The sequence below is a fragment of the Malurus melanocephalus genome, unplaced genomic scaffold, assembly GCF_030028575.1.
Source record: "Malurus melanocephalus ecotype Western Australia unplaced genomic scaffold, MMel_1.1 scaffold_41, whole genome shotgun sequence".
NCBI lineage: Eukaryota > Metazoa > Chordata > Aves > Passeriformes > Maluridae > Malurus > Malurus melanocephalus.
In genome coordinates this window covers 685,329-707,704 of record NW_026623273.1, presented here as the reverse complement: position 1 = coordinate 707,704, position 22,376 = coordinate 685,329, and the positions used below count along the sequence as shown (strand labels likewise).

At 44.3% G+C, this 22,376-nt stretch overlaps 1 protein-coding gene across 1 annotated transcript; it reads right to left on the bottom strand.

Moving 5' to 3' along the window:
* Positions 1–5,395: 5,395 nt before the first annotated feature.
* Positions 5,396–19,549, bottom strand: IL7R (interleukin 7 receptor). Its single transcript, XM_057364668.1, has 8 exons — positions 19,429–19,549; positions 14,650–14,788; positions 13,277–13,431; positions 12,730–12,884; positions 10,865–11,042; positions 9,972–10,062; positions 8,153–8,228; positions 5,396–6,748 (listed from the first exon to the last, which is right to left on the bottom strand). The coding sequence occupies exons 1-8, from the start codon at positions 19,517–19,519 to the stop codon at positions 6,245–6,247; spliced, it is 1,389 nt and encodes a 462-aa protein (XP_057220651.1). The 5' UTR covers positions 19,520–19,549; the 3' UTR covers positions 5,396–6,244.
* Between the last annotated feature and the right edge of the window lie 2,827 nt (positions 19,550–22,376).

The following is a 22,376-nucleotide window of genomic DNA, read 5'->3' as shown; positions in this document are numbered from 1 at the left end:
CTGSTTACAGAGCCAGCAGATCAGGAGATAAGGGCTGATGCAGGCTGCCCTGCCAGCCTGTGGCCCCACAGCACACACAGCAGATTTCGGGAGATAGATAGGTGGCAATGCACACCACTCTATCAGCTGCTAGCATCAAGATTGGAGATGCTGGCTGGCACTTTATGTTCGAAGCASTATTTCTTCTTTCTGATTGTGCAACAGATGCTAAACAGGATGGCACAAACCACAGGAACATCTGAGTCGGCAGTGCTGGGGGCAGTCCCAGAAGTGGAGGTTTTGCCTGCGTCTTGAGCTCCTGCCTGCCTTGTGGCACTGTCTCGTCAGGAACAAGGTCTGCCCCTCCCCTCAGCCAGCGTTGAAGATTGCTCCAAAAGTATTGGTATAGCCCTGTGGAAGAGAGGGAAAAGCCTCTCTTGTAACTCTTCCAGAACTCTGCCCCCACTTCCTGCCTCTGCCTGAGCCATCACAACACCTCTGTGACACACTCCCCTACCCCAAAAAAAGCACAAGGCATGGGGACAAAGAGGTGTGGGACAGCCTTTTCTTCTGGTGTGCTCCTCTGGGAAAAGTGGCACTTCTGCAGCTTCCTTTCCTGCATTTTGAATTGACCTTCTCTGCACTCTTTGTGGCTTCATGCCTCTTTCTGGGAGAGGAAGTTTTGGCTTGATGTGGTCCAGAAATGTTCTTTGTCTTAGGCTGTCTCCCCCAGCATAATATTCTGTTTCGAGCAACCAAATTTAATGCCAGCTACACTTTCTGCCATATGTACTCGAAACTAGACCACAAGAGACAGTCAGAGATCTGATTCATTCTGCTGCTCTCCTGACACAAAGCTGTCTTGGCAGAGGCAGATGGCAGCAGCAGAAATTTTGCAGATGAAACCACCTGTGCACACGSCTGTACAAAAGCCAACTTGCCTTTATGTAACTCCTCGCACACAGTGCAGCCTCAGACCTCTGCAACCACGTGGGCAAAGCACGGCTTTGCCATCCCAGAGCTGTAAACAGCCTGCAGAAGGAACAAGACCAGGGAGTTTGTTGATTTTTGCCTTGCAGCTCCGGTTCTCCACGCTGGGAGCAGCAGCAGCAGCAGCTGCAGCAGCAGACTGAGGTTTCCCCAGCAAAACAGAGAATGCCAAGAGCAGCCTGGCACTGTCAGCAGCTGCCCACTGCCAGTGATTATCACCATGATTACCGCCTGCCCTGTTTCTTTGGCTTTCCTCCCCTGCAGGGTGAGCAGAAAGTGGGTTTTCAGGCAGGCTGTGCTGAGCACCAATTCCTCAGGCAGCTGAGAGCAGCCTCCCTGTTTGCAGCAGCCCCCCGGCCATGCTGCTGTGCCTCAGCTGAGTCTGAAATCCCTGTGGTTTCAAAGCGAGCTTGGTTTTGGCTCTAGCACCTCTTCCAGCCCCATGCCAGGAGGCAGGAACGCTTTGGGAAACAAGAGGTTCAGCTTGCTGGTTTGCATCCACCCCAGGTACAGCTCCCCATGTCCCCAGATCACAGCACTGCTGCTGATCCCAACAGGAGCTGCAGCTGGAGACCGGGAACAGAATCCAGCCTTTGCTCTAACATGTTGGAAAGAAAGGAAGCACAGCGTTTTGTAAAGTTAAATCAAGTCTGGTTTTCTGTGGAAAAGCAGAGATTGTGGCAAAAAGTGAGAAGTGTTTATTTCCCTGGGATAGATTAGTTCCTTTTGTCATTGAAAATGTGGTAATTTTTTCCAAAATCTGCAATACATGTTTTTTTTTTTTGGGTTTTTTTTTCCTTCTACTTTCAAAATGTGGAGGTTTTTTTTAGCTTGTATACATTTTCTGGAATAACTATTGTCAGATTGTGTTAGAGAAACTCCACCTTTGTGGCATAGATTTATTTCTTGAGACATTTTCATTAATGCATGTCTCCTTTGTGCCTTTTTTTTTTTTTTTTTTTTTTTTTTTACAAACCTTTGGGGCTTTTCACATTCATTTGGTGATGGTCCTGATATTGGACTAGTCTAATTTTGCTGTGACATGTAAGCTATGCAGTCAATTATTTAATAATAAMAGGAATAATTWTTCTTATATTATTTTTGGAGCACATAGCAGCAGCTCTTTTTTCCAAACAAAGAATCTCAATCCGTTGACCTTAGTGTCATTCAAGCAAATTCTGTGTTAGAGCTGGCTGCAGCAATACATCCTAATATCAGGTTAGGAGAGTCTGACGTGAAAACCAGACTTCCCTGGAAGGTGCAAAAGAGTTATTTKCAAAATAGAGAGTCCGATGAGACACATCATATCGCCCTTGTAAACATTGTTTTTCTCATTCTTAGTTCACAAAAGATGAGTTTCTGAATTACTACAATGGAGTTAGTGCTTCTGTGGGTACTGATGGCTACTTCATTTTAATGATGAAGAAGTCCTGGAAAATCTGACTTTTGCTTTAATTTGCCCAAATTTCTTTGGGGCCACAGGCTATAAAACACTGCTCGGTTCGTTGTAGGCTTGATCTTTTCCCCCCCAGGTCCCATGTGAGCAACGCTTTTGGAGCTTCACGCTGGGATGGCACCAGGCAGCGTCCAAGCGCTGGGCTCTGTCATGCGGCTTCGTGTTTCAGCAGGTGGCGCTTGGAAGCCAAGGAAAAGCCATCCTGGCCGAAACCTGGAGCTGCCGCGTGAGCCGGGGGTGAGATAGCCGGTATAATTTAGCTATTGCATTTCCTGGCATCATCAGTTGTTTTCTTGTGTGTCTGTACTTTAGATTTGTTTTGCCAATGCTCTGTGACACACAGGAGTGCTAATTTGGGTGGCTTCATGATCACACTGATAAGGAGGTGTTTGACTCTCAAATAATTTTTCACGGAGGTGGTAAGTCTTCTTTGTGTCACATTTTAGCTGTTTTTAAATGATAGCTCCAGAAACCCCACGACCACAGAGATAACTAGATTGATTCAAAAGTGTATTGACTAAAATCCGACTACTGCTCCCCCCAGGCTGCAGCACTGCAGTATTGCTGTACAAGTACATGCCTTCAAATCAATAAACACTATTGCTGAGAAGCTGAGAATGGGCTGTACTSCTGCCCTGCAGAAATACCCTGGCAGCTCCACCAGGTTCCTGGCTGCCAGAAGAGGTGGTTTCATGGTCATCTGCCTGCCAAAAACYGCCCTGCATTCAGCCGTGTGTCGCTGCAGCAGGGATAGTCAAGGCACCCTTTCACYACTTGTTTCATAGCCCAGACATCACTGATGCATTTAGCCATCCCTCCACCCTGGCAGGAACAATCCTCCTGCCTCCCCACAGGTCTTGTGCTGACACACACAGCACTTGTGTGGAGTCTTTCAGCCTGTCCAATGAAAGTGCACAAGAGGAGCAGACAAACTGCTTTGAGCAACAAACTGCTTTAAGCAGGGGATGACTATCACCTTGGGATGTAATTAGCATTTTTCAGCATCGTTAGAATTAGGCTGTGACTCACTGTTATAATTGACAAAAGTCTAAGTTTATTTGTGTATAGCTAGGGGATGCTGCATGGTACAAATGAGCTGCACACAGATAAGGAGAAGGGAAAATGGGAGAGCATCTGTGTGGTAGCGCAGCTGCAGGAGAGGGGCTGGACCCCGGTGGGCAGAAAGGAGCAGGCAGCTCCAGGCACTGTGTCAAAATCAGCTGCAGAGGAACCAGTGTCACCCATCTGGGTTTGGGGTGTGCAGCTGAGTAAGAGCACTGGAAGCAKAAAATGGGAGAAGGAGAGTAGTGCTGAACTAAAGGAAGGGCATGGAGTATGTGAAAGCTCAGCAATACTCCTGTGTGAGTACTGAGGCAGATGGGAACTTGTGTACAGCTCTGGAGAAACTGTCTTGTAGAATAAGGAAACTACTTGACAGGCTGTCCACACATAGCCACGGCTGTATCCTCATAGATGGACTAAATATAACCTGGTCATAGACAGGAAGTGCTTGTGGTATTTCTGGCTTTGGTGCATATTCGGCTTTATTTTTTTTTTTCCAAAACAAAGCTGAAAGTGGTTATATCTGCATACCATCAAATGTATCATCCATCAAATGTGTTACAGAATTACAAAAACTGAAGGAAGCGTAGCACATATGGCAGAGGGTTTTCCTGATGTGCTTTTGCTTCTTCCTCTATCCCCTTTTTGTTCATTGCTGTCACTGGAAGAGTACAGCGTAGTCTGTATCTACAATCACACTGTGCAAGTTTTCACAGTGCAAGCATTATCAGCAGCTCTTTTTGAAAAGAAATACAAGCACTATAAAGCAAATTAATGCCCAGGGTTTTGCTCTTTTTTCTTCTGCATCTGTTAATGCTTCATTTGGCAATATACAGCAATAAAAGACATTCTGTAAAAGGTCAGTGGAGTGCCTTGAGCCAAATCCGAGGCCCCTTTGCACACAGAGGTTGTCAGGTTCTCCCCACTTGAAGRTTTCTCTGGTGCTGGGTGAAGGTGGAGGAGGTGGAGTGCTGTCTTGGGAAGGCTGGTTTTGGCTTGATGTGGTCCAAAATTGCTGTTTGGCYTGTACTGTCTCCTGAAGCATAAAATTCTGATTCAAGAAACCGAGTTTAATGCAAGCCCCACTCTCTGCCATATATCCTTGAAACCAGACTACAAGAGGTGCATCCTCATCCTGCAGCTCTCCTGGCACGAAGCTGTCTTGGCAGAGGCAGTTAAGGTTTTTGACATCTTCATGACCATCCTCAGTCAGAAAAATCTGAGCAGCTTTGAGGATGAGAAAGGACTCATTTCACCCTCAGAACTCAGGGAATGTGAGTGCATCTTGGTAAAGGAGAAATTCAAAGAGCTAAAGGAACTGAAACTGCCCAGGATTGAAGAGAACACCAGTTCCAGGGTGTAACAAAGCAGCTTGGATGCCCCATGGCCACACTGCTCTGCTGTCATGCAACCACGTGGCTGTAGCAGCTTTATCTCCAAGTGTGTGCTCCAGAATGYGCAGCATTGAAGGAGGATTGTGAAGTGGCTCAGCCATAAAGTAAAAAAATATAATGAATGGGATACTGTAAAGGAAAAAAGTCGCAATGCCAAAAAAATATTTTAAAAGTAAAACAAAATTAAAAATTTTAGAAAGAACCCCAACAAACAAGCAAACAAACAAAAAACATATCCAGGGAAACCATAACAAACAAACAAACAACAAAAAAAAATATCCAGGGAAATCATAAGTTACTTATAAAAGGAAGTTAAGTCTTATGATCACTGGCAGGATCCATGACATTCCATTCATCTTCCTATGTCAGACACTGCATGAGAACATTGCTTGTCCAAATTCATAGTCTTTGAGTGCAGTCACAGCCATTGGGAATAATGCTAGTAAACAAACACRGTCAGCCCAGCTGCTGGCCAGGAAAGCACTTACATGCTACACTGATGCTGCAGAGGAGCTGCACTAAAATACAGCATCCTGCAATTTGCAGCCCTAATTCAGCTTCTAGGCAGAGAAAGGACTTGGCTTTACATARCTGGCACATGAAATGCTGAAGACCTCAAAAGTATCAGCAGAAGTACCTGTGGATCCTGGATAACTGGCTTAAGGGCAGATCTTTACCAAGAGCAAGATGCATATAAGGTTTGCTTTGTTTTAATTTGTGTCTCCAAAAAAAAMCTACCAACCCCTAATTTAAATCCATCTCAGGAGACATCTCCCTAAAGTGGGTCCATGCACTGTTTTGTTTTTTTTTTCTGGGCATTCAGCTAATTCTCAGTGTGGTGCTAAAGTTCCTGAATCCTCAGGCACCTAATGCTTGATAGCGATTTTAATTTACTCTCTTTTTTCAAATTCATGGAGTTACACTCACTAGGGGGAGTTACTCTTGACCCACCAATGTTTAAAAGTGAATGGGTTCTATTCAAATAGAATTTATTCCGTATTTCTTGCTAAGGTATTAATAAGAGCTTAACTCTGTAACTAAGAGGATAACAAAAGAGTTCATTAATTTCTACGAGTCATGCTGTGATCCTCAGCTGGGACTGCATTGTCACTTCTCTGGATTAATCAGATTTGAAGATTAAAATCAGGTTGAATTAATTTTAATTTCTGCTGCAGTGAAGACTGCTAGCAGCATACTGAATGCTGAGATACTTCTCACTGGACTGCAGGAGAATGCACTTCCCTGCAGGAATAGCCTGGCACTGTGAGCAAAGTGCGAGAGAGAGGTGGGAACTCACAAAACAGAAAGCTTCAGTATCCTGCTCATGYCAGAGGAAAAAAGGCACGCATCATTCTTGTGAGATTTACTGAATTTTGTAGAAGTTGGACATGGTGACGTATGCTTCCTCGTTGTTTGGTGATCTCATATCCCCACTGGGCAGCATCTGGGAAACGGTGCCATCATTTAGGGGCTGTGGAAGGGGCTGGCCAGAAGGATCCAGGGGAGCAGTGGAGGGAAGGTTGAAGCCATCCCTGTGCAGGGGCAGCCTGCTGCCGTGGCACACCTCGTACGTGCTGGAGCTGCAGCTGCCCTCGGTCGCTGCAAACTGGCTGGGGCCCAGGAGCCTGTGCAGGGCTTCAGCTGGCCACACTCCCCCAAAAGGCACAGGYAGGTTTGGCCTGGTTTTGTCTGTTATCACAGGGAGCATCTTCAGGTCTGATCCGCTCCTGCATTTTTCCGGAAGGTTTGTCTCTGGAGCAGTTGATGTCTGCAGAAAATTTTCCAGTTCAGCTTTTGCCAAAAGGCCGTCCACTTTATGGATATGAACGTAACCAAAACTCTCTGGGTTAAAGCTTATATCAAAGTTCTGTGTGACAAAGGGACAACACAGTTAGTCAGCAGTGGGTAGTAGCATAAGAGAAAAGGTTCTTTGATAATTTATTTKATTTTAGCAGGGTATTTATTATTTCCTTAACTCTAGATGTAACCCTGAGGAGGCTGAACAATAGGTTAGCACAGAATGARCTATCACATGGATGAAAATCCCTTTCCCTTATCCCTTAACCTGGATATGTCCTCCTCTGGGCAGTACCCCTGGAGGGTGTTTCATGCTCCATTCAGTGTTCCAGACATTTTTATGAGACATGCATCCATTGTGTGCGTGCAATTTCACATGAAGGACTGTGCCCACTCAGGTGGTTTCTTTCAGTTTTACCTTCCTAATTTAGCMGAGAGGGAAGTGAAAACTGGCCACGACTTCCTGAAACACACTAGGAATCCCCAAACTGGGGAACACAGGATGAACTGGAGGATGCACAAGAAGCACGAGAACTGGGGAATGGGAGARGTGTCTTAGGGCTCCTGTTACATTCAGAACATTAATAATGTACCAACAGGAGTGAACAGCACTAATGACTTTCTTTGTGGAAAAAAAAATGAACTAGACATATAGTTTTAAGGCAACAGGTTAACCCCACATCTTATGGTTTGTAGCCTTTGCCCATCTGGCTTTCAACTGGCAAAGCAGTTCATGCACTGCACAATTTCTGAACATGATGTGTGCCAGGGTACAGGGTCATCACCAGGGATGTTTGCCAAAGGTCTCCACCCAGCCCAATGATCACAGTTTCACAGAATCACCAAAGCATCTTGGTTGGAAAGGAGCTCTGCCCTCCTACCCTCTGCCAGAAGCAGGACCTGAATTAGGTTGTTCAGAACCCCATCAAGCCAAGGCTTAAACATTTTCCCACAGGAGAACCTACCTTGTCTTTGGGCAGGATACACCATGCTTAATTATTCTCACCAGAAATATTCTTTCCTTATATCCAGAAGTTGTTTGCCCTGAAGCAAAACATGCTTGTAGTCCCTGATCCTGTCACCATGCATCCTTGTGGTGACAGCACTTCCCCTGTCTCTCTACCTATCCCTCGGATATGGGAAGGTTTTAAGTAGTATTTCCCACCYCGAGCTTCCTTTTCTTCTATAAACAATTAATTTAATTTCTTCAGCCTTTTTTCATACATCAACTCCCCAAAACCTCTGTAGCTGCTTTGCACAAGTCAAACCTCAAGAATGAGTTGAATTGGGTGCTATTTGCATACCCTTGTCTGACATCTGCATGTGCAAATGTGGGCTCTCTTCAGTGAAATGTGGATGCAATTTCTGAAAGGTGCCCTAGTTCATGCAGAAAATGCATACACTGTCTCTCATAAGCTTTGGTTTTATCTCCAAGGGTCTGTAGTCAGGTGAAAAGAACAGTGGAAGAACATACGTTTTTTGGCTTCTTGCATAGCTGCTCCAGCGTTTTTTTATGGTCAGGAAAGTTTGGCCATACAGCAGGCTTGATCCTGAAACAGCAACAGTAGACAAAAAGCAGCATAAGAGGGCTATGCTAAGGCATCAGGGGTTCATACTGCATCTTTTATTAGCTCTCACAAAACCTTAGGGCTGGCTGGCATTATCCAGAATGAACACAGAGAAACCTCAGAATAAAACAGACAAGAGAAGAGGCGTTGTAAAGGTCACCAAAAAGTCATTGTTCTTTCGAGTGCACAAATTGCCACAGTTAAAAGAAGACACTTCACTAAGTACTGGGAAGGCAGCAAATTATGCTGGCGRAGAGCTTGTTTTCATCTAGCTGTGCTAACAGAGTGGTGAAACAGGCTTCTGCAAATGCAAGAAGATGTGAAAATTCGTTGATACTTGTATCTGCATTTTTACATAATTAAAATAATGGCAAACAATCCTATTCCTTGGCCAGAAATTTGAGCTTMAGATGTCTGTCCTGCAGCCTTGTTTCACAGGTCTCCTTTTACTGCTTTGATTAACAAAGCTCTCCTGTTGTGCTGCTGGATACCTTCAGCTATGATGCATCTAGATAATATTATCCAACTAATACTCAGTTGCTGCAGTGATATAACTATACATGTATATTAATATATACTTCATTTCATTTGTTTGTCTGTGTGGGTGCATATATGTGCAAGTATAAAACCCTTAAAATGGAAATACCTGGGATCAAAAAGTCTCAACTGATTTTGCTGCAGTTTTATATAAGCAAAACTTGTAGCAAATTTGAAGACCTGCAGATTTCCAGCAACAGTAAAATGCAAGAGCTAGAAATCTCAAGTTACCTTTGTACTTGTGAATAAAGTAGCACCATGGCAGATAACTCCGGTGCCTAAGATGTTTAATTATTAAAATAGTTTGTGGCATGATTTGGCTGAGGCCAACTGGCCAGGTAATACCCAGGAATTAGCACAGCCCAAGAGCCGTCTCAAAAAAGCAGCCCACACACAGCTACYTCTCTTGAGCTGGGTGTCATGAATGTCACTGAACAGAACTGGGTTTTCTGTCTTGCGTGGAGATCATCTTCTATAATTAAACTTGAATTTTTCCCCCTTCAGATTCTAGTTATGTAAGACTATCTACATATCTGTCCATTTTCATAAGCTTGTCAGCTCTAGTGAGCCATGTCATTAAAAACATACTTACAGTTATCTATCTACTRCTGTGTAGCAAATATATTAAAAAATCCTAATGCAGCCTGAGGACTGCCCGGRTAATGAATGTATCTTCAGTCCCACTTCTGCCTGATCTCGCCTCATGGCTGGCTGGGTGTGGATTTGGCCAGGCTGGCATCTGACACCATCAAGCCCCTGTGGCAGAGTCTCTGCCCTGCTGCTTCTGAAAGCGCTGCAGAACAAACAACCCTCTGACTCAGACTGTGAAATGAAAGAGGTTGTCAACCTGGCTTGCTGTTTTCTTATTCTTGGGACTTTGCTGAAACCTGCAAGTCCCTTTCTTTTCTGGATTTTGCTTGAAGTTTGTGAGTCAAATTTGCCTCCAGTGGCACACTGAGTTTGTGGTGACTTTGGCTCACCAAAGGTCCCAGTGCTTTGAGCCCAAGACTGAAGAATACTCAAAGTCAATTCTGTCTCTTGTTTGCCCTCTTCTACTTTTTGATTGCTGTCAACCTGATACAGAGTTCCAGAGATGGAGAGAGAATAGTTCACAKGTGTAACGGGAAAAGCATCAGACCATCAGAACAGTATTGGGTTCCAACACCTTTTCTGATACAAAGAGATTACCTGTTTTCCCAAAAAACTATGATAAGTACAATCATAGCAATGGACAGCATGAATCCCAGGACGCAGAGTATAACCATGACCACGCTGCTATCTAAAGGAAAGCAAAGAACATTAGCCAATGCATGTGAACATCTCACTGTTAAGCCACCATAACTGTGATGTCTTTTCAGGTGATAAATTAGGAATTAACACACCTTCCTGTCACTGGGCTGGTGCAGTGGCATCCTTTCTCCTGCCTCCATGAAGGAGGAAAAACACAGGCTGCCAGACCATCAGTGCTTGGCTGAGCTTCGAGCTGAGTCCCAGGCTGGGTTTTGTGCGTTGAAGCCACCCCTCGGTGTGTCCTCACAGCAGCACAGAAGTGGYTTCTAACACAATAATGCTGAGGTGCCCCTGGGGGCTGAAGGGACCCCAAGGACCACAGAGATTATTTATGTGCAGTGAGGAGATTTTGTCCCGTGTTGCACTRGCGGTTRAAGWGCCGTGTTCTCACACAAACCCAGYCCTGGGATGTTTCACAGCTCTTTGAGCCTTACCCAAACCCTGGTGCCAGCTCCTCCTCCTCGCAGCAAGCCCTCCAGTAGTGAGTCAGCCTTCATCTCCCTCTGCACCCACACCCTCACACCCTCACAGCAGCATTTCCTCTGACCTTATTGCCCTTCAGTGAGGTTTAAATTTTCGTGGGGAGCCAGCCCCAGCCCAGAGCGATCCAGCTGCTGTGTGAGTCACCTCCTTGGAGTGCCTGTGAGGTAATTGTGAGGGCTGACCCTGATGTGGCTGTGGGCTCTTCCCTCTCCACTTTTTCACCCCTGCTGCTGCTGAGATTGCCCAAGGAGCCCACAGCCCCCAGCTCTGCTTTCCTCCAGGTGAACCAAAGTGTTTCCAGCCCTTACAGCTCTCTGTGGAGTGCTGCTCTCTTGCTGTCCTGAAGTTCCTGGAAGTGCTCCATTCACTCCATGTGCCCTTAAAATATTCTCCGTCGGGCTGAGAACGTACTTTCACCTCATACGACGCTTCATTTTTGAGGTTTTTCCCCAGCAACTTTACCTGAAGGTGTCGTGACTCWATTGTCTAAACACACACACAAAAAAAACACCAATTATTTTTCCAGCAGAGAATTATCCTCGAGTTCAGCCAAATATGTGAGATCAGGTGCATCCCTGAAATACTGTGCTGTTTACTCCATCTCTCTAGCTATTACCCAGGTGCTTATCAGGGCATCAGCCTAGTTAAGCAGTGATGCAGTCCAGATAATACTGAGAAGAGAGACAAATGCTGGGTAAAAGCTCTTTGGGAAATAGCTGGGAGTATTAACTGTGCTTTGCTACAGCTGACACTGCAGTAGGAAATACATGCTAACCTGGAAAGGCTCAGAACAAAGAGGGGGGAAAAATAYATTTTTGCATCACAAAAAGAGAATGCCTGAAAGAGCAGTAACAGGGAAGAAGCTGAAACCTTGCAGTGCAGCTCTGATGCTCTTAATTTCAATGCATTTTKCTGTCTGAATCAATTTTCCTCCCCCTTATGTTCTTTGATGTTTGATCTTTGTGTATTTTCAAACCTAATCGACAAGAAGGGAGATTTAATCTGTGAAGCGGAAAGAAGTTAATAAGCAAGCTCTGAGTAATGTCCAGGTGTTAGAAAAACAAATTTCTTGTGGAAAGAAGTGCCTTGTTAAGGTTTGTGTTTTGATGTGCTTTGATGATCTCAGAGTGGGGGGAGGTTAACAAAGCTTGGRAAGAGGGATGTACCGCTGGTAAAGGACACAAAGGTGCAGAATTTATGGGCCTTGATAGAGGACATTTGGCAGAACTCCCAAGATAAGGAAAAAACTAATAAAGGCAGCTCAGTGACTGTGCTGAATCAGCTCCGAGTGATGGAAGGTAATTGTGGCAGGAGCAGATTACCWCTGCTGACTCATGGCCCACCGGGTCAAACAAAGACAAAGACTGAGCCTGTGGCTAATTAGCGTGAGACTAATTGGCGTGAGAGAATCACTGACCAATAGAACAAGGAATACTAATTAATAAGAGATCTGTGCAACTTGTAGCAAACAAGCACTAATTAGTTTGTTTGCTAAAATGTGTAARTAGTAAAACGATTTGGTAGTTGATGCGCTTGATTTGTGGAATACCCCWGAGCRCCCAGGGAGTGCAACTGAACAAATAATCAATGTCTCTCTCTTGTGTGTAATTACTGCCTTGCTGCACTCTGGGCTATAAATCCAATTTTTGTGGACAGCACCGTGCTCCCTCKGTAAAGCCCAGGTGTGGTCACGTTTCAAGCATTGTGACCAGATTTTGGATGCTGCCCTGGTGACGGGGGACACGGAGATCCCTGAGCTCTGACCCAGCTCACACACAGCTGCAGCCGGAGGGTGGGAGAGCTGCGGGGCTGCTGGAAGCCTGGAAGGACTCAGCAAAAAAGGGAGCATGAAGCAACTTGATAAAAAAAGTAGAGGCCCCCATTTTACTGACTGATGAGCACAGAAAACAGCAAAGAAAAATGAGCAAAGAGCAAACAACCCAAACACTTAGAATGGTTAAACATGTTATGTCTTCTCTTCCCAATGCAAAGCCCAAACGAATGAAACCCCTTTAGAGTGGCAACATTTCCAAATGCCGAATGCTGCACCTTYCCAAGTTYTCAAATGAAAACTGCAGAAACATGSATTTGATAATTTTTACATTGTACTGGTAATTTTGATAATGTTTAATTTTGGAAATTACTGTAAGCACACTAATACAACATCACTTACCTTCCAAGTAGCTTCTCTCTGCCGATAGGCCACTTGATGTACTAATTTGTCCTGTAAGTATTTCTTCCTTGAATGTGGTGTACAGTAACGAATCAGATACTCATTTGCCTCCCTTTCATATGTGATGTTTATAGCAAATGGTACTTCAGGCTTAACTGCAATTTACAACAAACCAGAATATAAAAAAAAAAAAAAAAAAAAAAAAAAAAAAAAAAAGGGTTAAAAAAAAAAAAAAAAAAAAAAAAAAAAAAGACCTGTCCACTTCATGATGGCCCTGCAAGGAGATTTATATCGAGCAAAAGCTCTCCTGAGTTGGGCAATCCTCATGCTGAGCCCCAGTTCATCCTTACACCCTGATCCTGAGAAGTTAGTTATGTTTGGCTTTGAAGCAGGGGAAGCACAACCCTCTGATAAATCCCAACCCAGGCTATGTGCCCTGCTAAAACACTACTTTATGCTGCCTCTGTGTCATCCAGATTGACACTTTGTGCTGGGCTGTTTTTCCCCCAGTAACTCCTGTAACTTTAAAAAATATTAATTGTCTCACCAATGTCAGTTATAACCAGACTCCTGCAGACCCTTCTCTTCATCTCAGAGTACATACAAATATCTCTGTTGGAGAGTATATCATTGAACTGTAAGAAGAATGCATCTTCCTGTTTCTTCATGTTGGAGCAGGCATAATTGTTGTCTTCCTTGGTGCTGTGGGCCAAAATGACACCATGACATTAATTTCTTCTCAGTCTTACTATAACTTGACTAATGCTATAAGGGATGAATCCCTCTTGCTCATTTCACTTTAACTGAAGCGAGACTCAGTGTGAAATAAGAAATAATGCCCTGCAAATAAGGAGTTTGAGAGATTGATTTTTTTTCCTTTTGGTCTTTGAGCACAATAGGCAAGTGATATCAGTCAGTTAAGGGTCATCTTGCTGCTGTTGTTTTTAAATATAGGGTAATAGGTTTTGATGCTCTGTGAAGATAAAGAGAAATTTGTYATTGACTTCAGTGGTAGCAAATAGAGGGTCAACAGTCAGCCTGGCGGTGAAGGAGCCACATGGCAGTTTCAGAACCTTTTTTTTGCATTTCTGTGGCTCCCATGTTTRAGAACCCCCATGAAACTTTAATCAAAACCTATAACAAGAAAATCGAATGAAACAAAAATAGAAAAATTCTAATAAACTGAGAAAAAAAGAGGCAATAATTAGTGATTAGTATAAAAAAACCCACAAAAAATCTAGCTCTTTTGTTGTCTGCCACACAACTTTCAGTTTCAGGAAAAATGGGAAAAGGGTCTCAAGAAACCAAACCTGATCTTCCAGCTCAGTGCAGCAGTGAAAAAAGGGTGGAAAGGGTTGCAAGGCCTCAATAGGAAGTGGAGATGACAGATGTGTTTGGTAACTGTTGGAGGTTTGTGAACTTGTTCTGGTGTATTTCTTCCATGTCTGTGTTTGCAAAGACAACAGCTGAGTTTTTGTCTYAACCCAGATAAAGGTATTTTCTCTGATGTGGAAAAATAACCTTCCGCTAAAGAATTTTCTGTGGCAAGGATCTGTGTCTTAAAAAAAACCTTTTGTTTTAAATACCATTTAATTTAAAGGAAAAAGCTCTCAGTTCATTCTGGGCTACATCCATAACTGCAGGCTTTCCAGAGCAACAGGGGCAAGACCAGAACTGCTGGAGACATTATAATCCCTTCAGAGAGCCTTCCAGCTCTTTATTTTTCTTACTAGGGAGTTATGTTCTGCTTCAGCAAACTGTTCTTTGCTGAATATAGCACTCAAACTTGGTAAAACACTCTGAAACAGGATTTTGTCTAGCTTTGCAGTCCCTGTTTCCCTGCATGTGGCAGCGTGACTCACTCGTGCTCAGCATTTCACTTCCCGGGTGTTTACAGAAGGACAGACTGGCAGCACTTACCACAGAGACAGGCTATAGTTAGTGTTGTAAGGAGGCAGCTCGCTGAAATTGCAGGTCAGGCTGCTCAAGGAGTCCTTAATGTCCAGCTGGCTGAAGCAATCAATGTCAAAATTGTCTGGTTCGTCATCCCCGAGAGTCCCTAAGGAGATATTCACAAGATGTTACCGAAGTAAAACCTGTGAGTGTATTTGATTTGCAGCTCCATTGTACAGGAGGTTGTTTCTTTGTGTGGTTGCCTGAAAGAAAGAGGATCAACCCACCTGTTTTGTAAGAAGCAGAGAAGCCTTGTCCAAAACGAAGTTAAAAGCCATTTGCACATTTCAAGGTTTCTCTCCTTGCATGCCAGTGAAATCCACCCACTTGTGAGAGTATTTTGGTGCCATGAGACAATAAGCCGTGTTTGGATTGTACTGAAAAGCTTTCTGAAATGTCACTAATTCAGGCTCAGGAGGGAAATCTCAGACTTTCTGCCAGAATACATGACTTCCTGCAAATTTGCTTCAATGACTAATAACACAATCATGATTTGATTAATAATTCTAAAATCCTACACTTGGCGGGTATGAGGTCAGTGATGTAAAAAYTGATGCTTCTGAGAGGAGTCCTCTGTGGCAGAAACTGCCCAGTTCAGCCTCATTTCATGAAATCTCACCCACTACAGCCAAGTGGATGGGGAAAGGGTTATTGCCATGATCCCTTGAACGGATCCTAGGGGCAGGAATTCCTCTGACTCCTTTTGCTGATGGTTAAGGGTAGCTGATAATGTTACATAAACCTCTTTCCAGAGTCAAAGGTTTATCCTCAATCCTCTGCTCAGTCCTCTGCTAACCATTCCGCAGACATGTCCTTGCCTTGTGGGGGCACCTGATGAAGTGAGGAATAGAATCATAGAATCAAGGAAAGGTTTGARTTAGAAGAGATCTTAAAGATCATTTAGCTTTACCGTGGGCAGGAATTGACACCCACTAGATCAATTTGCTCAGAGACCCATCCAAACTGGCCTTRAGCTCTTCCAGGGATGGGGAATYCACAKCTTCTTTAGGCAGCTTGTTCCATAAATTCAATGCCCCCCGAGTATAGAATTTCTTCCTAACATCTAATCTAAACCTCTCTGACAGTTTAAAACTGTTCCTTCTTGTCCTGTTGCTGTGTGCTGTGGGGATATCAGTGACTCACACTCACAAATGGGGTGGGGAAATGCCCGTTGAGAAATTTCCAATGGAAAATCCCTCCCAGAGAAAATCATGGTCAACTCTTGCCACTGGAGTTTGAGTAAGAGAAGAAGTTCAGAAGTCAGTCAGGAATGCAGAGAAACATGGAAAAGCAGTGCAGGCAGAGGCTGGGAAAGGGACTGCAATGACCAGCACYTGTGATGGGATGGGAGCACCTGAGGCTGCCCTGACCCAGACCCCACAGGCAGATCTCACCCCCACCAGCTGAGATTCAATGGCCACTCACCATCACGAGCAACTGAGAAATTACCACTGACCTTCTCAACACAGCTCAGGGAGCCCAGATCTCCCTGGAGGGCAAAGAATGCAGTGTCCTCTGCAAGCACTGGGGCTTTGAGGGGAAACCTGTGCTGCACAGAGACACGGACACAAAGAAACATGGACACACAGACACACGGACACACAGACACACAGACACTGATAAAGCAGGTCCTGTACAAAGCCACTTGATTTGACCATCACAACCAAGACACAGACACAGAGGTCAGCCCTGCTCTAGAACAAGCCCTGCAGCAGTTTCACACAGGTGACAGCCTTGAGCCACAGGGACAGACTTATCTGTACTGAAATGAGGACCACATACTGTTGCATATTTGTGGGTAAAAGTGTGCACRTAAAAATATGTGTGTGTTTAAAATTCAGGGGATACTAAGCATGCTGAAATGAATCTGCGTAAAATGAAAAAAAAAACCTCTCTGTATTTTATATTGATATAAACACCCAAAGCTGACATGCAGAGATATGTCACATTTTAAGCCTCTTTTAAGATTTTACTTGCTATTTCCAGGAGACTTGCTTTTTACTCAAGGCAACATTAAAACTTAAAGATCAGGATGACTAATCTTCCTTTCTATAAGACTGCTTGGTGATCTCTGTATATACAAACAATGTATACCAGATATGCATAAACAGGAAAAACTGACATCCATTACTCATCCCATTATTAAATGGCTTATAACAAAAAAATCTTTCAGCTTTGCTGAAAAGTTACAGAAATTTGAATTAGTTCTCTATCAGTCCAGTTATAAAATCAACAGAAAGAAAAGGCTTAGTCTTGCTGTTCAAACAGCCATTTAATGTTTAATCAATACAGTTCAGCTCTGGTGCCACTCTGGAAGGAAAGCTGACTTTATCTCTTAGACACTGAACTTTCACATTGTGATTATATGGTTCTTTGTTCATTGAAATAACATTATAACCATGGAACACYTGATAATTAAATTGCAGGAACAGCGTTAAGTAACTTGAAATGTCATTTCTGCTATGGTTTTTCCATGGGMTGACTAATTTTTTTGTCTGACATAAGTATGCACGTAGCCTCAATCTCACTTCTGCCCTAAACCTCAGAACCATCACACACAAATGTGTTTGCCRTGTGAATGCTTTTGGTGAGTCTGGCATGACTCATATTGCTAAGAACTCTTCAGTCAATTAAAAATTTGCAAGACTATTGTAATATTTGCCTTGAGAAGCTCGAGCCAGACAGAGCCATGAACCTGTCTCTGCTGAATTCAAGGCAGGGTTTGGGAGGGAGAGATTCTAAAGTGGCATAAAAACTGCTCTCATAGCTACAGGCATGGCAGGTCCTGCTCTGAAATGGTTCTGTCTTGGGTTTGGACAACATCCARCAGGAGGGTTCAAACCACAGCAGGAATCTCAGGAGCCTTTACAAAGAGGAGAGTTTTATAGGGGCTRAGGACACGCTTCAGCTTCATGCTCTAAAGCTGCTGTACTGATGACAACATGTGACACCAAGGGACAGCCAAGCACTGCCTGTCTCCATGGACAGGCACTGTGAGACCTCCAGCACTGCTGTGATTCAGGCAGAATCTGTTTTAGTCACAGCAGTTTAGGTATGGGTTGGACAAACCATACAAGTAGGAGGACCACTGAAGCTGTCCTGTCCATGACACCCCACAGCCTCCCGTGCCCATCTCCCTACCTGCCCCTTCTTAGCTCTGCCTGCAGCTCTCTGAGGGCTTCTGGGGATCTCCACCACCTCTGTCAGGCTAGGGGACAGCAACTGGGGGACAGTCTGCTGCTCAGAAAGGGAGGAAGGGATAGAGGCAAGTGCCCGTGAGGACAACTTCACGCCTCCACTTTGTCAGGGGGCAGGACGAGTCAGAGAGGCGAAGAGTGAAAAGTCCCACGTCCATCATGGGTGGTTTTACCCTGGATTCCTTTCTTTGTTGGCCAAGCCCAGGAGATTCATAAAGAAATCATAAAAGCTGCTAATTGCTCAGTGGGGATTTTCTGAATCTGTTTGTCTTTAGGTCTAAGGAAATAATTATTTACTCGCATTAGTGACAGAACAAGCAAAGGTCTGATCATATCTGGTTTTGGGAAGCCCTGAAGATTTCAGTGACACCAATAATAAATCACTAGCATTGAACATTCGTCACCAGAGCTGCTTTCCAAAGCTATCTCTAAACAGCTGCCAGTTGTATGAMTAAATGTCAAATAAAACCCCGGAGTGGTTAGATGCAGTTCTGAACCAGTCCCTGTTTCCTTTTAATCAAAAAATGCTTATCCCRTCTGTGTACACACGGATGCATGTACAGCTGTCTAAAACACTTGTTACAATACATAACACCCAGGGGAAAATGAGATTCTCCCTGAGAGATGGCATAAGAACACAATCATTTTCACCCTAAAACCCGAAAACCCTCTATTCCCCCAAACAATGGAGCCTTAAACAACCAATAACTGAGTGGTAGTCCTTCAGGCATAGTGCACTAACTCTTGTCACTGCTGTTTGTTTAGTATCAGACAAATTAGCAGATCTGTGACTGAATCTCTAAATCAAATTTTTCATCTCCCTGTTGAGAAAAGGARCAGCAGCTTGAAACTGTGGGTTTATTGCTGCTTATTATGTTTTCATATTTGATCTTGATGCTGCTATAATTTTCACTTCTCTAAATGAGATCATAAAATCTAGAATAAAACTAAATTTAAACTGTTGAAATTTTATAATTATTTTCTGGGTAGGGGATGAATGCTGTCAATGATGAGGTGTGAGAATCCCCAGTCTAAATTGCTKCATCTGCCATGCTACCAGGGAGACTGGGACTATTTCCCAGAGACAKCTGATGGAACTGCTTAAAGGCAATATAAAAGGTTTTTGAAGTGGAACAATTTGGGCCAAGTTTGAGTTACAGCTAAACATTTAATTTGGAGGAGACTGGCAAGAGCAAGAGAAGCCAGAACTTCACCCATTTCTACTGGCAGCTCAGTGTGACCATGGACCATGCAGAAGGGTGAAGTGGCTCCCTGTTCCCACCCACAGCCTCTCACCTGAACACTAATTACAACAGGGATTAACAGGTCTGGTCTCCCTTATTTCATATGGATTTGAATGCCATAGGGACAGCAGATTTGGGGATTRCATTAAATAGGTATCCCTCATCTCCACCTCAGGCACTGGCACTAAAGAGAGACTGGAAGCCAAAACATGAAAGTATTTGACCAGATAGCTGCATTTTGGAGCTCCTAACCGAGGTTTTTCGAGATCATAYGTGAGCGGAAAGATGAAGATGAAATGACTCACCATCACCGTCTGCTGAGGTGCAACCACTTTCCCCAAAAGTGGTGTGCAGGAACATGGCGAAAATGCTCAGTACGGCACTGGGCTGTGTCATCCTGAGCACGCTGCATGTGTGCACTGGGGGTGTGTGCCAAACCCTTTATAGCCGGCCCCTGCCAGCGGGACCTCGGAGGGGAAATGTAAACATGCCTACGCACAGCGGGGCTGGTGGCAGCGGGCAGGAAGCCAGGGCCAAGATAATTGCTGAGCTTTTACTGTGAAACAGCTTCCAGCCTGAGAGCTGAGCGTGCTCTGGATCAAGCCTGCCCACTCATTTGGGCAAACCTGGTGAAGTCCAGCGGGAAACGGAGCATTTTTGTGGACAGTGCTTCTGACTCCACTCGTGTGATTTGTGCTCCTGGGCTCCCTGAAAGAATGCTTTAGTCCTGGCATCTGGTTTGGTCCCAATAGGGAGGTCCCACACAGGTCCAAGGAAGAAAAATCTTCCAGATGTAAAGCATTAAGTTTGATTGCTTTTGTTTTYTATTTAGCTACCAACAACAAAGCAGCATTCCAGCAGGTGATTCTTCAGTGTTGTGAGAGCCTACCTGGAGCATTCCATTCAGCCCCAACAAAAGAAGGACACAGACATGTTRTAGTGTGTCCAGAGGAAGCCAGTGGGATGAAGAGAGGGCTGGATGGAACATATTTCCTGCATAGACAGGTTGACAGCCCAGAGAGGAGAAGACTCTGGGGAGACTTTATCATGGCCTTTCAGTATGTAAMGGATGCTTATAGGAAAGATGGAGACAAATTATTTACCAAGACCTAAAGTGGCAGGAAAAGGGGCAATATTTTTAAATTAAGAGAAAGTGGATTTAGATTGGACATAGAGAAGAAATTCTTCCCTGTGAAGGTGGTGAGACTCTGGCATGAGTTGCCCAGAGCAGCTGTGGCTGCCTCTTCACTGAAAGTGTTCAATTCCAGGCCAGGAGCTTTGAGTGATGTGGTCTAGTGGAAGGTTTCCCTGTCCATGGCAGGGGCAGGGAACAAGGTGATCTTCAAAGGCCCCTTTCAGCCCCAAACCTACTGTGATTCCATGAACTCCTGAATAAGGTAATGCTGGCCCAGAAAACCTGTGACCTGAAAGACTCATCCTGAAAAAACGGGCTCCTGAGAGCAAAGTGGTGCATCTCACACATTTTTTTCAGGCTTTGGACAAAGCAAAGATGGAAAGCAAAAGATAAAGAGGTGTTAAATATTTCCTGTGCACCCTTTCTGTGGCTGAATGCACTGAGGCACACGGGAGGGTGAAGCAGGGCTGTGTGCAGGGCTGACTGATGTGGGTAACTTCAGGTGAGCTGAAGACCTGAAACACAAGAGAAAGCTCTGACACAGCCCTGGCTGCACCAAAAAAAGCTTCAGGCTGGAGGTGTAAAGAAACAGGGGGCCAAAGTTGGTAACAATGCCCAAGAGAACCGAGAAATGATGACTCTGTAATAAGGAGATTTGATATGGAATCCACATCAGCTCTTGCATTTGCAAGGAGATTATTCAGAGTGCTCACCGAGGTGATGAAAGCTCAGGTCCCMCAGCTAGAAAAGTGTCCTTCTCTCCAGGACATGAGGGACTGTGCTGCAGTGTCTCTTGCTGCCCCAGGCAAGGGGCAGTGGTCAGTCCAGGTGTCATTTCTGTGCCCATCCACACGGAGCAGGAGCTGGACGTGATGCACTGGAGGTGGCACCACCATGGCCTGACTGCCTCTTGCTCAAGAGCTTMACTTCTTTTACAGAACTGTTTGAGTCACAGTGCTCATGCGGTGTCCCTTGAGGAAATTCCCTCTTTCTGAGTCAGCTGGTGGGATTTCAGCAGTAATTTATCCTCATCTCTCATGCCTAAGTTTCCTATGCTTGACCAAAGTACATTGCAGCCAGTCTTCAATTTGTGGTGCCTTTTCATCCCTAAGGCATACCCTTTGCTTKCTTTAGAAGAGATTGAGAATTTCAACACCTTTCTTAATAATCTTCCTTATCATATTGTTCTAGAAACCCTCAAGGTAATTTCTACCTCATTTTCAGCCAGAAATTTCATTAAAGCAAGGCTCTTCTGTGCAAATTGATCACTACTCAGAAATGACACCTTCTCACTTTAAATTTGTCTTGTTTATAATTGAGTGGGCTATCACTTTGATCTTTTTTTTTCTTTTTTCCTGTTTCAGCTGGAGCAAACTAAAAGAAAAAGTCTTTTCAGACATAATATTTTCGTTGAACATGAACAATCTTATTATCAGAGCTGTGCTGCTCAGGGGATTTCCATGTTGTCATGGCTGCATTTTGTCTGGGTGGGGAAATGAGGGACCACAATGAAAAGAAAAAAGCCCCATTATCGAGAAAACCCTGAAGCAAAAGTACATTTTGTTTTACGTCTGCACCTCTGCTTCAGAGGCTGTGTGGTTTCTAGGAGATATTTGAGTCTATTCGTCTCGCCTTGTTGCCATCCTCTAAAGTCTGGGGCATAGGAAATTAAATCTGTGAGTCTAAATCTTGGGACAGCTGAAGAGTTAGTGCCCAGGAGAGGCTAAAAGAAAGCTGGATTCCTTTTCATTTGCAGTAAATTTGCACTGCTTCTGCCTCCTAGCTGAAGGTTCCACAGAAAACCAAACCAAACCAACGACAACAAAAACAACCCACAACAAAAAGCCCTCCAGTTTGAAAGATAGGTTTTGAAGGTCCAGCACCATATACATCTCCTTCATTGGTGTGACAGCTCTCTTYGGATCCCAGCACTCTGTTTAGGAGCTTCTGAATCATCCTAGGCCCTCTTACACTTTTAGCCATTAACAAACTCCAGGCTGCAACCCCCATGAGAGTGCAAAGGAGTTTTTTCAGTGCCCTGTGGTGAGTAGCTCTGTCCTGTCCACACAGTGTCTGTACAGCATCCACACAGTGTCCTAGCCCCTCAGCACTTTCTGC